This window comes from Rhodnius prolixus, unplaced genomic scaffold (assembly GCF_049639745.1).
Source record: "Rhodnius prolixus isolate KJV_2025 unplaced genomic scaffold, Rpr scaffold_5, whole genome shotgun sequence".
Lineage (NCBI taxonomy): Eukaryota > Metazoa > Arthropoda > Insecta > Hemiptera > Reduviidae > Rhodnius > Rhodnius prolixus.
This window is the reverse complement of record NW_027411624.1, coordinates 27,373,986-27,390,322: the sequence shown is the minus strand read 5'-3', so window position 1 is coordinate 27,390,322 and position 16,337 is coordinate 27,373,986. Positions and strand designations below refer to the sequence as shown.

The 16,337-nt window shown below is 31.9% G+C and overlaps 1 protein-coding gene across 1 annotated transcript in view; it reads right to left on the bottom strand.

The window, feature by feature from the left end:
• Positions 1-4,704: 4,704 nt before the first annotated feature.
• The window catches only part of LOC141458691 (trypsin-1-like), a 31,923-nt gene continuing 20,290 nt past the window's right edge, over positions 4,705-16,337 (bottom strand). Inside the window, exons 5-7 of the mRNA XM_074137011.1 lie at positions 9,404-9,600; positions 7,238-7,292; positions 4,705-6,087 (exon numbers count right to left, since the gene is read on the bottom strand). Of these exons, the coding sequence (XP_073993112.1) occupies positions 5,966-6,087; positions 7,238-7,292; positions 9,404-9,600 (374 nt within the window). The 3' untranslated portion in view covers positions 4,705-5,965. The remainder of the gene's footprint in view (positions 6,088-7,237; positions 7,293-9,403; positions 9,601-16,337) is intronic.

Sequence of the window (16,337 nt, the reverse complement as noted above, 5' to 3'; positions counted from 1 at the left end):
AAACAGCAGCTATCTAGTAAAATTAGAAGGCAATCCGCTCTTTTCCCAATGGTTTTTAGTTCTTATTCTTCAAAATAGATTGTCCCTAGATGTACAATCTAGCATTGGCCGTAATATTAACTATTAACAACAGAAACAGCAGCTATCTAGTAAAATTAGAAGGCAATCCGCTCTTTTCCCAATGGTTTTTAGTTCTTATTCTTCAAAATAGATTGTCCCTAGATGTACAATCTAGCATTGGCCGTAATATTAACTATTAACTACAGAAACAGTAGCTATCTTGTCAAATTAGAAGGCAATCCGCTCTTTTCCCAATGGTTTTTAGTTCTTATTCTTCAAAATAGATTGTCCCTAGATGTACAATCTAGCATTGGCCGTAATATTAACTATTAACTACAGAAACAGCAGCTATCTAGTAAAATTAGAAGGCAATCCGCTCTTTTCCCAATGGTTTTTAGTTCTTATTCTTCAAAATAGATTGTCCCTAGATGTACAATCTAGCATTGGCCGTAATATTAACTATTAACAACAGAAACAGTAGCTATCTTGTCAAATTAGAAGGCAATCCGCTCTTTTCCCAATGGTTTTTAGTTCTTATTCTTCAAAATAGATTGACCCTAGATGTACAATCTAGCATTGGCCGTAATATTAACTATTAACTACAGAAACAGTAGCAATCTTGTCAAATTAGAAGACGATTTGCTTTTTTCAAAATTCCTTTATTGTTATAATAATTAGTAATACCTAATAGTAATTTTTTCAAGTTTACGTTATGAACAAGATTGAATATTGGTCCAATATCTAGAAATAGAAGTTTCTGTGTGACAAAATATTGACTGTGTAGTTTTGCGTCTACGTACAAATTATTTCTTGTTATAATTGGTTGTTAAAGTCCAAGTGATTTAGGAAGTTCAGTGCTAATCCCGTTATAAGTTCATCATGTTGCATAATAACACGTGTTCTCATAGTTCGACAAACTGAACTTAGTTATTAAACAAATAGTTGCATTTGTTCAATTAGTAAATTATCCAGCTAGAAAGCATATCAGCTATATCTTAATGAATGTAGTTGGGCTCTACCAAGTAGGGAATACTTTTAATATTGTTGTTTGTATGTACTTGTTGTTTTAATTTAACTCTAAGGTTTTTAGTTAGGGATAGTGCAGTTCAGTAGAGCCCATTTCCTAGTCTCCAGACAAGTTTTATGTGTAGAAAATGCCTAACTAAGGTGAACAGCGCTTGATTAACTCTCCTCCATCAGACGGTCCTTTCGCAAAGTTTATTTCCGCCTACATAGAGAGAGAGAGAAGTACGGATGTTTAGCCTTCTTCTTCTACTCATTTGCTAATCAATGACGTAATTAACCAAAGCCCCCACTGTTTACCAGTCTGTTTTGAGCAAACGCAGTTTTTCTACCGCCCCATTTCTTGTTCCGCTTGAAGGCGCGCTATGAATATTTCCTCGCTTTTTTCCCCAAGCCGCTACTAAGATGGAAGATTAAAATTTCCTCCAAGCCATTGTATAATATATTCTTCACACAATACAGAAGTGTATGGAAAGTTTTAGATTAATGTTATCCAATTTTAGACCTAGTATATGTCTACCGTAGAAAATGTTTGAATAAATATTTTCTCTTTGAAGAATTCTCTCAGAGACTTTTTCCTTCCATATCTAATTTGAATCCGTAATTATTTTCGGATTTAGGCAGCATTAACCATAACAAAAAGTAAAGTATCGCCTTTCACGTACATGAACAGACAGTCTTCAGGTTTGCAAACCACAACGATGAACTATGGTACAATTAACGCCAATAGAAGGTTGTACCTGTTTGGTTGGTAAAATTTGAAAAATAAGTAGTAAAAACCATTGGAAATAGAAGAAACTTTCCTCCAATTTCACTGCAAAGCTGCAGTTTCTGCACTTAACAGTTTAATATTAAGGCCAAAGCTTGTTTGAACATGTTGGGTAGATCAATTTTGAAAAACCAGAAAGAAAAACCATTGGAAAAAGTAGAACTTTTCTTCTAATATCATAGGAATACTGCTGTTCCTGTATTTGATAGCTAATAATAAGGCCAGCGAATGTAAATGAACTGTTGATCAGTTATGAAAAATAAGAAGTATAAACCTTCGGAGAAAATAGAAGTTGTCTCCTAATTTCTCTGAAAGATTACATTTCTATATTTGATAGTTTACATTAGGGTCTATGCTAGATAGTATAACTACGGTCGATCTATTTTGAAAAATAAGAAATAAAGACCAATGGAAAATGTGGGCGTTTTCTGCTTATTTCTCTGAAAGGCAGATGATTTTGTATTTGATACTGTTCATTATTTTTGGCGATTGCAACATAATTTCAATAGGATGAAAAATTAATTGCCAGTTTCAGTAATTATAAAACTTTATTATGCCGAGCTGTTCAGTCAAGACAGAAGACACACCAACCCTCTAATGATGTAAAGAAGTATATTGTAAATTAGCCCTGAAGATGACCTAGTCCATAGGTCGAAAGCTCGGCATAATAAAGTTTTATAATGACTGAAACTGGCAATTAATTTTTCATCCTATTGTATTTGATATACTCGTATAACACAAATGGCAATGCTAGATTGTAAATGTAGGGTCGATCTTTGCTGAATAACAAGAAGTAAAAATCTTTATTAATAGTGGATCTTTTCTCCTAATTTAAATGCCATGCTGCTGTTACCGTGTTTTAGATTTGGTGATCGAAAGATTGTACATTTAAGATCGATCTCATTTCATAAGTAACAAGTAAAAACTATTGGAAAAAGTGTTAATGTTCTCTTTTCTTCTTTAGTTTGTGTATTTGATAGATAATATTAAGGGCAATGCTAGATTGTATACGTTGAAGGCATCTACGAGGGGGTACCCAAAAAAAACCGGAATTATTTTTTAAAAGCTATTTATTTACAAATTTTTTACAGAACAACCTTATCCCCTTCAAAATACTCTCCATTACAACTAATACATTTGTCCCACCGGTGCTTCCACTGTTCGAAACATTTTTTGTAGTCATCTTTAGAAATGGCTGACAGCTCCTTCTTCGTTTTTTTCTTGACCTCTTCAATGTTGTCAAATCGGTGACCTTTCATGCCCTTTTTCATGCGTGGAAATAAGAAAAAGTCGCACGGAGCCAGGTCAGGCAAGTAAGGTGCGTGGGGCAGCGGAACCATGCCATTTTTAGCCAAAAACTGTGTAACAGAGATGGCTGTGTGTGCAGGTGCATTGTCGTGGTGGAAGAACCAGTCTCCTGTTTGCCACAAATCGGGTCTTTTTTGGCGAACACTATTGCGCAATCTTTTCAAAACTTCCAAATACAAGGTTTGATTGACGGTCTGACCTGGGGGGACCAACTCTGAATGGACTACGCCTTTGGCATCAAAAAAGCAAATCAGCATTGTTTTGATGTTTGACTTGACTTGACGACATTTTTTTGGTCGGGGTGAAGATGACGTCTTCCATTGGCTCGACTGTTGCTTTGTTTCTGGGTCATAACCATAGCACCATGACTCATCACCAGTAATGACCTTTGACAGAAAGTCTGGATCAGTTTCAAGCTGTTGTTTCAAAGCACGACATGTTTCAACTCGATGTTCTTTTTGATTGTCAGTCAGAACTCGAGGAACAAACTTGGCAGCAACCCTTTTCATCCCCAAATCTTCCGTTAAAATTCGCTGAACCGAGCTCCAAGATAACCCACTACTCTCTGACAGTTGATCAATTGTCTGTCGACGGTCTGTGAACACCAGCTCTCGAATTTTTTCAACATTTTCGTCGATTCGGGCAGTTGATGGACGTCCAGAACGAGGTTTGTCATCAATCGACATGTCGCCATTTTTAAACCGAGTAAACCACTCGTATACTTGAGTTTTTCCCATAGCGTCATCTTTGTAAGCTGTTTTCAACATTAAAACACTTTCAGCAGCATTTTTGCCGAGTAGAAAACAAAATTTCAGAGTTGCACGTTGTTCACTTAAACTTGCCATCATAAAAAACGAAAAAAGAACAAAACAGCGCTGGTAAAAACAATCACTGCAGATGAACAGAACAAGCCAGGCAGACAACACAGGCAGGACTGAACTGGCAAGGAATTGCGCTATACACGTCTAGCGGCAGAAATGCGTACTACATAAGCTCCATGCGCGGCAACGCAATTCCGGTTATTTTTGGGTACCCCCTCGTATTTTGAATAAGAAGTAAAAACTATTAAAAAAAGTGGATATCGTCCCCTAATTTTATAAGAATTTAGCGGATTCAATATTTCAAAATTAATAATAAGGCTAATGGTAAACTGCTCATCTAGGGTAATTCAGTTTTGAATAATTAGGAGTAAATACCATAGGAAGAAGTGAAAGTTGCCTCCAAATTTCTCTGTAATGCTGCTGTTTCTGTATTTGACAGTCAACAGTAAGGACCATGCTAGTTTGTACATGTAGAGTAGTTACATTTTAAAAAAACAAGAAGTAAAAACGTTTAGACCAATCGCACTCATTTCCTCTTGGTTCTCAATTTCAATTTTTTGCAATTCACATAATGTGGAATCAAATAAATAATCTCATTTCTTAATGTAATTCGTTTTTTATTATTATTACACAGTACTGGGCGTGAAATCAATCCACATTTTCAAAAATTAAAGTTTTATAGAAAAAAAAAAAAATTAATTCAAGACAAGTTTCACTTCCGATATTTTTTTATATGTTTATATAAATAAATTAATATTCTTAGTCACAAATGAATATCACCGGTGATACCCAATTTTGTTTTTTAAATTTATTTCGTTATTTACAATCTATAATATAATATACAATAAGTTAATAGGGAGAATAAAGGATAAATGGATGCGTGAAAGGCTGGAGGAAAGAAACTGCCCAGTGGCAGCACTCTCTACAGGATATGATTTTTAGGTCTTCAGACTGCGAAGAAGTCGCGGGGCCACTGGCAATTCAGTCGGCGAGTATTGTTAGGGATGTCAGAGGAAGCGAGAGACTGTACAAGAGGATTTTAGCAAGTGGAGAGAGCAGTATGTAGATGATACACAAATAATTTTTTTAAAAAAATTACTTTTTGAAACTTTACAACTAATTGGTTCTAAGATCGATGCCATATAGCGATTTAAGGTAATCTGTATTTCTGGTGCATATCAGTAGCCGAATATTGCAATTCAAGTTCAATTTTCGGCAAAAAGTTAACATGTGGGTCCTATGTGCATGTTAAACATTTCATCATTAAACGATTTGTACATTTCGCACATATTTTAGAGAAAATTGTATAATTTCTAATTAATTTTTGTTATTTGGGAGCTTAAGATTGTATTAACATTCCAAATTAATATTCGAAAAGATGGTTATCATTTGACGAGACTCTAATAAAAATAATAATTCTCATATACTATGTACTTAAATTATAGATCACAGCTTTATATGTACATATTTACCTATAAATATTTATCATTTTTGTATAAGTAATTATTTAATTTATTCTGATTACATTTGAGACAGTTTCATAAGGAATAGAAACTAGGCTCTGAATACATTACTGATAACATTTATTCAATTTGACTTAGTTAATTGAAATAACATTACAAAATTAATTTTAGTGAATATTTTAATCTTTTACCACTTCATTCTATATTTTGACGGGCATATTGCTTGGCACAGATTCCAGCATTATTTAGACCAACAATAATCGGAAATATTTTTGGCTTACCAGAGGAACTCTGACCGCAGAGTTTGATGTTGGGGAGTTAAACTGCAATATCCGCAAAGAACCAAGAAGTGGCACCGCACAAATAGTTAGTCTAAATTGATGGAAACAGTTAATAGATTGAAGTATCCTTTCTTAATTGAAGTATTCATTTTCTAATGGTTCTTTGACTTTTTAAAAATAAATTTATCACGTTTTAAAAGAAACACTCTCTCTCTCTATAGTTTCTGCGATGAATTAAACTTAACTAAAACAAACACAGGAACCTTTAGCGTTTCTTCTGACCCAATTCAGATAACTGGTCACTCTTGTATAGACACCAGGATATCCTGGTCGTCCGCAACCAACTCCCCAAGAAACTATACCTGAAACAGAGAAAACAATTTTGATGTTAGCATTTTTATTGTTATTTAATTTTTGCTTAAAATTGTGTACAACTTGTTCATTAGGATTCTTTTGAATATGGTTAGTATCTTTGAAAAAGAATACATTTGAAAAAATAAATATTACATAAATAAGAGCTGACTATATCCCTGTCATAGTGCAGAAATACGTTGTCTATAACCAATAACAGTAGGAAGTTATTGTGTGAGCACTTTTTCAACATCTAAAGATAAACATACAACATCTAAAGATTGGAACAAATGGGCCACGTTTTCAGGCCAAAATCCATGTAAAAGTCCTACAAGATCCAACCACTTTCCATCTAAAAAACAAATACCCTTTTGTTCTAATATTATTTTAAACAAAATGGGTTCTGTTTTGAGAAGGAAAATTTTAGGGACAAACCCTCTGTAATTAAAAAGACTATCTAACTAGGAGCAAAATCTAACTATGAAAGTGTGCGGCGGTGAAATTAGAATTGATATTGATGGTCTACTAGAGGTAAATGGCCTAATTTCAACTAGGAACAAAATAACTGTTTATCATTTATTTTCTATGATAGATTTTAATTTTGTCAAATTCATGCCACTTTTCATTCCCTAAAAATTCATGCCCTAAAAGTGCCGCCTCATAAAAATTACATATGCACCATCGCAACTGCCAGTTCTGACCAAACCTTCTTAAGATAGTTACACAGTAATTAATATAATAATGAATGTTTATAAGTACTTAATTAATAAAAGAATGACTAATTCCTTTATTTTATTACTTCATTACTTTATTTTTCAGAAGTATACTGATAATTTTCTTTTTCTTAATCACATCATTGCACACGCTGTACAGTTCTGAATGCTGTTTTCGGAATTTGTTTATATTCAGCAGCTGAAACATTTCTTCTCAATTCAGCTCCGTTTACTGTTCTCACTATTCTTGAAAATGGGACGAAAACCACAATATATTTTCATCAAGGTGCAATTAATTTTATTCATCAAGAAATATTTTCAATTTATATTTAATTGGTTCTGTTCAAAACTTAGTTTTTAATTTTTGTAAAACAAGTTCCAGTGCAAACTAATCAGGTAATTTCTAAATTCTCCTGATGAAAATTACAATGTTTTATATGTTACTCACCTACGATATTATATTTATCACCTTCACTGACTAGCAAAGGACCGCCACTGTCTCCCTGAAATCAACCATTTTAGGTTTTTATTCTAATATTCTAAATTGTCACAAAAATAATAATAATTATTATTATTATACTCGAGATAAGTAAAAAATTAAAAATATTTAATTAATTAACACTGGGTTCAAAATTTACCATTGCATGTGAGCATGCATGTGCGCTTGTGTATCTATATACATATAAATACGTGAATGTATTGGAACCATTTCCTTACCCTCATCTCTTTTGCTTTATGCAAAATTAATTACAGTTGCAAAATAAATAAACCAATAATTAAAAAAAAAAAAAATTCAAAATGTTAAATTCCTAATTCCTAATTAATCAAGAACAGAAATATTTCTTTTAAATTGGAATATTGGTCAATTAAAAAGTTAATAGAATCTCAAATTCGTTGGAGTATTTGCAGTTCCAATACCTACAAGCATTATTAAGCAGATACTTTTAAGTAATGGCTATATTGAATTTCAAGTGTTTTTTTTTTCTTTAAAAGTATTGCATTTACAATTTTTACAGTTTCTACTTTTTGGCCCAAATTTGGCCGCCAGAGAGCTTTCGGCTTTAGTTGTTAATGTTTCTAATGAAAGCCTTTACCGCAGACAGGTTTTTTTCTATGTTCACATTAGAAGCGCTCATAGAATTAGTAGCGTAAGAAGTTGTAAGAGATGGTGCGAAAAGCTACTACCAAATTCTCGATTTTGTATTTCTCTAGATGGATGAAGTCACACATCAATCCACAGATTGCCAGGATTAGTATACTAGAGACAAGTCAGGGAAGCTTCACGACCGTTCTCTTTCTGAAGCAAACTTCTAAATGTCTTGCTCGTAGTAGGAAAAGAAGGCGAAGTTATTTCGTTTAAGGACAAGAAAAAACTACGTAAAAATACACGTTTCAATCAGCAAATCCGCATAAAGATAATCGGAATTCAAAAAGATTTTTGATTCTCAAACACTCCATCTCTCAAATAGTTATCAAAACTGCCATTATAACTGGCGAAATATTTTTTTTTTGTTTTCTTTTTTCGCCATACAGCCAGCATCGTCTAGGTGCTTATCACTAGAATATCACTCACTCTCCATTCTTACTTAAATACATTCGCTTCACACATCCATCCCTCTACTATATACAACTATTTACATAAACCTTACAACTAATGGATGGATCAATACTCTATATTCCTGCCATCCTTACAGCTTAACCGAAATTAAAATCACGTAATCCTTGTCTAATCATTTTCTTACATTCATTCTATAACTTTTAAATACATTCATATTTCATTGCTAGCTCTGCTATAGACTTAAGCACATAGATGTTGGTGGAGAATATTATGTCTTCGTAGCGAAATGGTGCATCTAAATACCTGTAAGTATATGTCGTCAAACATTCGTTTCCTTTCTACCACATAACGTGGACATATCATTATTATATGTTTGAAATCCTCCTCCTCATTGCAATCTATACTTCCATTTATAAATATATTAAGTATTTTATTTTGCTTAGTGCTAATTAAACCCCTAAATTCGTCATCGAGTAGATCTGGCAGTGAAATATTTATCAATAATGAGTTTGCCTAAAGACCCAATAACTGTTTACTCATTGTAAGCCATTAAGAATTACAAAATAAATTAGAATACTTATCAGACAGTCAATAACTTGGATCTTGTTAATTAACCACGAAATTGGCATTATTTGTTTAGTGTTTGTCTAATTTAGATAAAAAATGTTGAATTCTGAATGCACCACCATGTGTTGTATATTTCTATAGAGCTTACTAACTGGGGTATCCAACCATTGGCAGAGACCCAGGTTCCAAGATTTTCTTCAGAAACGATGGCTTCCATTTTTGAATATATTGCTTCCAGTGGGACATTTTAGGGTGTGTATCCCTTTAGGGCTTTTAAGAGGGCGCAAAATTTCCAGAAAACTAGTCTTTAATACTTTATTAATCTATCTATTCTTTTCTCAACCTAGTGTCACTCAGGATTTTACGCAAGCTTCTTCCACACTAGCACTAAATGAATTCCAAATCTTGAAATGAAGTTTTAAGGTCATGTTGCAATGCAGAGAAAACATCAATAAATAAATTTAAAAAAAGTTACCACTTACTACATACCTGACAAGAATCTTGGACACCTCGACCAGCACAAATCATATTCGACGTGATCCGACTGGGTCTATATTTGGTAGCACGACATTGCTGTAAGGTTAATATGGGTACTTGAACCTCTTGAACAATACTGGCCAAACTTCCTCCTTCAGATGTGCGGCCCCACCCTACTACTGTTCCATATTTTCCAGATGGATCCGTATCTGAGGCAAAATCACTAGTATATGGTTGTTATTTATGAAACATGTTTTCTTTTAATTAAAAAAATAATAATAATTGAAAAAAAATTATATGAAAAATTGTGTGGTTCCATGCAAAAAAAAATTATTTAACTTCACATTTTTTATTTAAATATGACCTAATTATGATAGAATGCTGAAAAGATAACGTGACTAAGTACTTTTCAGCTTCATTATCCGGACCTAAAACTTCCTTACATTAGAAATGTTATTACTTCAGTGCTTACAATCATTTCCTTGCAAAATTTCAGGCCGATGAAGAGTAAATCTCTAAATCCACGCTAATCAACAAAGAAAGATATTGAAATTGTTTTATGCAAATATACGATGTTTTCTTGTTAAAAATTAATGAATTATTGTAAAGGAAGGAAACCCAATTAGATTAGATTAGATGAAATTAGGGCGGCCTCAAGGCCTACGCCACTGCGACCCTTTTGGATCTATTGTGGCTCCCCGACTTTAGAGCTCACCCTCCAGACCCGTCCGTTTAATCAGACTCTTAATTCTGGAGAGTGACTCCTGGGTAAAGCTCTCAGGCCTTGGTTTTTCCTTCCCGAGAAGTAACATCCTTAGCCATACAAGCCCCTCACACTGACAAGTGCCAGCACCTGGGTCTGATAATGATCACGTAAGGACCTAATGAGTTTTCTTAAAAATTTCGATTACTTTTATTTTTCCAGCATTCGGAGGAAGATTGAGGCTGTTTGGAGAATAACGTATGCTTCGATACGGTATCAATTTTTAGAAAATTTATCTGTCTTTCTAACCGTGTCATCAGAATCGAATTCGGACTAAAACTTTCTGAGTAATAACATTTTTATTGGGAAAAAGTGATGATTTTAGAAAAAAAAATTAAAGAGACTTCACACATGAACAGTGGAAAATATGAAGTTGGTCAATACGTCATTGAACTCCACTTTAGATGTACTACACACAGTAGGTCTATGGACAATACTTACTGGTACACTTATTTAATTATTTGACTTACTTGATTAAAATAGATAGTTGCAAAATTGGAAAGGTTAATTAAATGCAATTGTTTTACTACACAATAGTTGGAACAAATTAAGAAATTTTGTTTGAATAAATTAAATAATAATGCCCCTTGTTATTTGAATTGTACTTACTTTTCCCATATTAAAAATTTAAAATATTTTACCAGCGACAGTAATTAGTTCACAGTTTCCATTCTGATTTAATGTAATGAACTAGCTTTATTAATTAAATTCAAATTCATGATCTAATGAATAATACTAGAAATAAAAGCAAAGGTTTCCATATTTTTATAAGTGCTATAAGAGGTATTTTTTGTAGCAAGTTCAAAATAATACATTAGGTTGTCACTATGCGGTTTCCGTAAAAATTGAAGTATTAGTTATTTCTGAATTAAAGATTTAAGCGGTTGCCGGCCTTCGTTGGGTTCAAGGAAAGATGTACTATTTAAATTACCTAGAATTATACATAATAAAAAGGAAACATAATTACTATTACTCTTCAGGCCAAAAGTATGTCAGCCAAAAATCTCTAAAAATATATTCTTCTTTTTTTGTCGCAGGGAGAAAAGAAATTCCACAATTATGGTCAATTAGGCACTAAGTCAGCTGATGTAGATTCAGCTTTCACTGGGGGAAAAAATAAAAGAAAATAGGCAAAACATACCATTGTAAACGTGTGCAAAGATCAACAGCTGTCCATCTACATAATCTTTAGAAATAGTCTGATGATTATTTTTAGTGACATAAAACTGGACCCATGAAGCAGAGCAATGTTCGGTAATAATAAAAGTAAAAAATTAGAGGGTTCACAGAAAGCCTGTACCTCATTAGAGAAAGAGAAAAAAATAATTAGTTTTAGATTGTAGATTATCGTTAAGAAACGAGTTTGAATAAACTATAAAAATAAATTATTCTGATGTGAAACTGCAAGATTCCAACTTACTCATTTCCTTCAAGTTTTCTAAGTGCAAGTTAGTTTTAATACATACAAGTAGGTTTACTGCAATAAAACTGATGCATAATATGTGAGGAGCGTTAGCGAGCCAGCCCTAAAGTGAATTTTTCTGGAAAATGTGTTCATGAAAATAAAAAAAAAAACAGACAATAACCAAATATGGTCTCAAATATGCCTTATTGACATATTATGCTGGGAGTAACTCTGATTCTGCTTAGCTAGTCTTAACTAAAAGATTATTGTTAAGCCCTTTTGAGGTACTTAACGAAATATTGCAAACAGATTGCAGACTGACAGCATAATGCAGGCCAGTTAGTAAATACCACTTTAGCAGATCGCAACAGATTGCGGGTGAAGAGGAGCGGATAACGATAAATTCTACTATAAAAGCATTATTCCAGCACATTATAGTGAAGATATTTATTAGTTTATAGTTATAATTACAAAATGTATGGCATTGTAGGGAAGATTTATTATTAATTATTATAATTGAGAAATTAGTGACACTATACCCCAAAAAAAACTTGACCTATTTATTTTTTTTGTTAGCTACCTCTGTCACTTGGACTAGTAGAAAGTGTTGTGTATACAAATGATAACAATAACAATAAAGTAAATAAAAAAATCAACAAACATTAACACAAGTAGTCTGACAAGTGGTGAGCTCCTGAAGGTGGAACCACTAGTGAAAGTCAAGAGTAATTCCATTTTAGAAATACTTTCCCTAGTTGATTTAGAGGAACTTAAAGTAACTATTTATATAGAATAAATTGGTTAACGTATAATAAGTATTAATAAAATAAATTCATTTAGTTTAAACAACATAAATGATGTATTTAATAGGATGTAAGCTTAAGAGTTCAAACTCCAAGGAGAAATGCTAGAGTGGCGTGGGCAATAAAATTTGTGCAGGCCTGCTATCTGTTGGCATTAACAAGAGTTATAGGTATGCAATCATTCAAGAAAGATGAATATTATAAGAGATTATTTGAACACTTTAGAAGAGATGAAAACCATTTTTCATTATATGAAAGATGTTTATTTATTTAAGGAATTTTTAAAAAGTTTGTTGCTACTTTAATGGAGTTTTTGCAGTAAACCTTCAAGTAATTTCGGAAATATTTATTATATTTTTTTTATTATGGAGTCTGTATTTAATGTAATAATTAACTAAAATAATTTTTAATGCTTAGTAGCGGTTTAGTTTGAATTAAAACTTTGGAATTTACATTAGTTGTTAATTAAGTTTAAATAACATTTCTGTACCAGATGAACGCCTTCAATCATTAGGGATGGCCCTTAAAATGCTTTTCAAGAATAACAGCCAAATGTACTTGCGTTCAAGGTACAATGAATTTTTTTTTGTTATCCATGTTCTTTACTCTGAGCCTCAAAGATGTTCATACTACAAAGTTAATAAATTATTGATTGGTTTATTGTAATTTTAGGATCTTATTAATTTGAATCTTCAACCTCTTCAGTAAAAGGACTCTTATCCATTATAAGAAGTTAATAAAAAATAACTTCTTTTAGAAAAAGCTTAATTAAAAACTTCTTTTAATAATCCTTTCTATAACTTTGAATGCTAAGAATGACAGTTTCTATTTTATCACAAAACCCTCTCACAGCATTAACTCACGCACTCGGTACATATTACCGGGTTTAATTCTAAATAGCAAATGTTTTAAGTGAACGCTACAAACTACCCTCATGACAAACATTCCCGATCATGTAATAAACTAAATGATTTCTGATTTTTGATATTAGAACAATAAATTTTAACGTAGACTGGTTGAGATTAATGAACTCAGTCACAAAACTTTTGGTCAGAGACAATTAATTTCAACTCTATTAAAGTAAAACAGGAAAAATACAACTTTTTAATATTCTGATATGCTTACGCACATAAATCTAGCCTTGACCTTAGAGGAAGAATTGTCTAAAATACTAATTCAATTTAAAATAGAAATTGGCGAAGAAACTAAAATTTTTAAATTTGTTTTTGTTAGAGTAAGTCTTGAAAAAATTGTCTTTTAACATTTCTACAAAATTCTAATTTTTCAGATTCTTGTTGAGTCGTTCGGCAATTACAAAACATGACTGACTTTTTCAAAATCAACACTTTTCCAAAGAGATCAAACAATGAGAAAAAAGGAAAGTTCAAATAAGTGTCCGACAAAATTAAGAAACTGGCAAATAAAGAGCCATTACATAAAGAGATGAATTTGAAACCATTGTCAAGAATAAAATGAAGTGATAATAATATTTAATACAGATTCCAAGTTATAACAACATTTTTAATAAATTTTCCGTGTGAACATTTGACATTCGAGTGACAACTTCCTTGCCTATTTTCTGTTATCTCATATCCCTTCTTTTCTGTCATTTATCAAACATTTTCTAACACTAAATGATTGCAAAATATAAAGAAGATTAAGAAAATTTAGCGATCGAAAATAGAGTTCTGCATCAGGAGAAAGTGCATTCACGCTATTTTTTTTTACTAATTTTAGTTTTAGTATTTAAACCCAATTTCCCCACATTATCCACTAATATTATTTTGCTTTTTAAAAAATAATTATACACGCGTGAAGGTCTGACGCATTTAATAACAATTCTGCAAAATTTGTTCAGGTGTTAAATAAAATTGAAGTTATTTTACGCACTGTTTAACACTTGGGAAAATCTCAAATTATTATAATACAAATATGTAGCTACATATATAAACATATATCATGTATAGATGTGCATGCACCCTTATACAAAGTTATCGTCGGCTTGTTACGTGCTTAGTGAACTGTATTTTATTTATTTTAAATTGAAATATGTATTATCAGTAAATATATGTTGAATGCATTTGTACTTAAAATGCACTTAATAAATTGGATTATTGTTATATTTTGTTTAAATGTATTCATTATTCAGTTCATTATTATTATTTCCCCTCAGATGTATTTTTATTGAATATTTGGCTATCCAGTCGGATGTTATAATTCATCATTATTTCTTCCTGTTTGTTTTACAGATTTCCAGAAGCAGGACAAGATGTTTATCGCTGAAAACTTTGAGTTTACTTGTGGAATCATCATATTTTCCGAATCAGCAATAATATTTCGTCTGAGTTGTTATGTAGAAAAATTAATTTACTTATCATAGGATGAAAAAATAAATACCATTTCAGTTAGTAAAATTTATATTGCCGAGCTTTCGACCTAGGGACTAGGTCATCTTCAGGGCTAGTTTAGAAAGTAATACTATTACATTTCAGGGTTGGTGTGTCTTCTGTCTTGTCTGTTCATAGAGTCCATCTCGTTTATATCTGGATTGAGGAATCTGACATTTCTTCAAATTTTAGTCGGAAATCATGTTACGAGATACTCTGATCATTGAAAAAGCGCATGACCTCTCTCGAAACGTGAATTTCCGAAATTTTGTTGATAACTCCTATGTATTTCAATTAACATAAACACCTTTAAATTTCTATATATTATCTTGTAACTTTTGTCAGAAAAAGCTGATGTCAATGTGCTTCTTTTATTGGAATGCTAATCTTTCAGCATCATGAAACAACTTTCAAGTCAACAAATTACTGGCACACTGGGCTGTTGTTTTTAGAAAACTGTATTGGTTTGCTTAATTTTAGGAAAGCAATTATATTATTCCAAATCTTTGAAAAGAATTTCGTAAAAGTTGATTCAATTCTTACAATTATAAAACAAAATATCATTTTATAAAACATGAGAACAGATTTGGAAGCTGATTAAAAATACAGTTTAATCCAAAATTTAATTGATTTAATTTTTGTAAAATTTCAATCGGCGAAATTAATCGAACTTTTAATCATATGACAACTAATTAGTTTTCTGTACCATTCTACGCCCACAGTCGGCTACCATTCTACATTGTGATTGGCCAATACTTTAAAATTGATTATTTCCATTAAATAGGTAATTTAAAATATTTATTCAACATTTCTCCCATAGGTATTTGATAAACTTTCGAATACAGAAAGAAAAAAAAAACCTTTAAAAATACGATAAATAATATTTCTCTTGGAATAATACTTCATGTTTTACGCAATTATCGTCAACAGAAATCGAGAAATAGATAAAAGAGAAATGGGCTTATTTTAGACTTGTAAGCCGCCATTAGCTTGTACGCTGTACTATTCAATTATACTTCAATCGGTTGAGACTTCTAGTAGCAAATTTTGTAATTTGTTTTTGTATTTGATAGTTAATATTATGGGCAATGCTAGATTGTACATGTAGTGTCGATCTAATTTGAAAAATAAGAAGTAATAACCATTGGAAAAATAGCGAATTATCTTCTAATTTGACTAGATTGCTGCTGTTTTCGTAGATGATAGTTAATATTAAGGCCAATGCTCGATTGTACATGTAGTGTCGATATAATTTGAAGAATAAGAAGTATAAATCATTGGAAAAAGAGCGAATTGTCTTCTAAGTGGACTAGATTGCTGCTGTTTTCGTAGATGATAGTTAATATTAAGGCCAATGCTCGATTGTACATGTAGTGTCGATCTAATTTGAAAAATAAGAAGTAATAACCATTGGAAAAATAGCGAATTATCTTCTAATTTGACTAGATTGCTGCTGTTTTCGTAGATGATAGTTAATATTAAGGCCAATGCTCGATTGTACATGTAGTGTCGATCTAATTTGAAGAATAAGAAGTATAAATCATTGGAAAAAGAGCGAATTGTCTTCTAAGTGGACTAGATTGCTGCT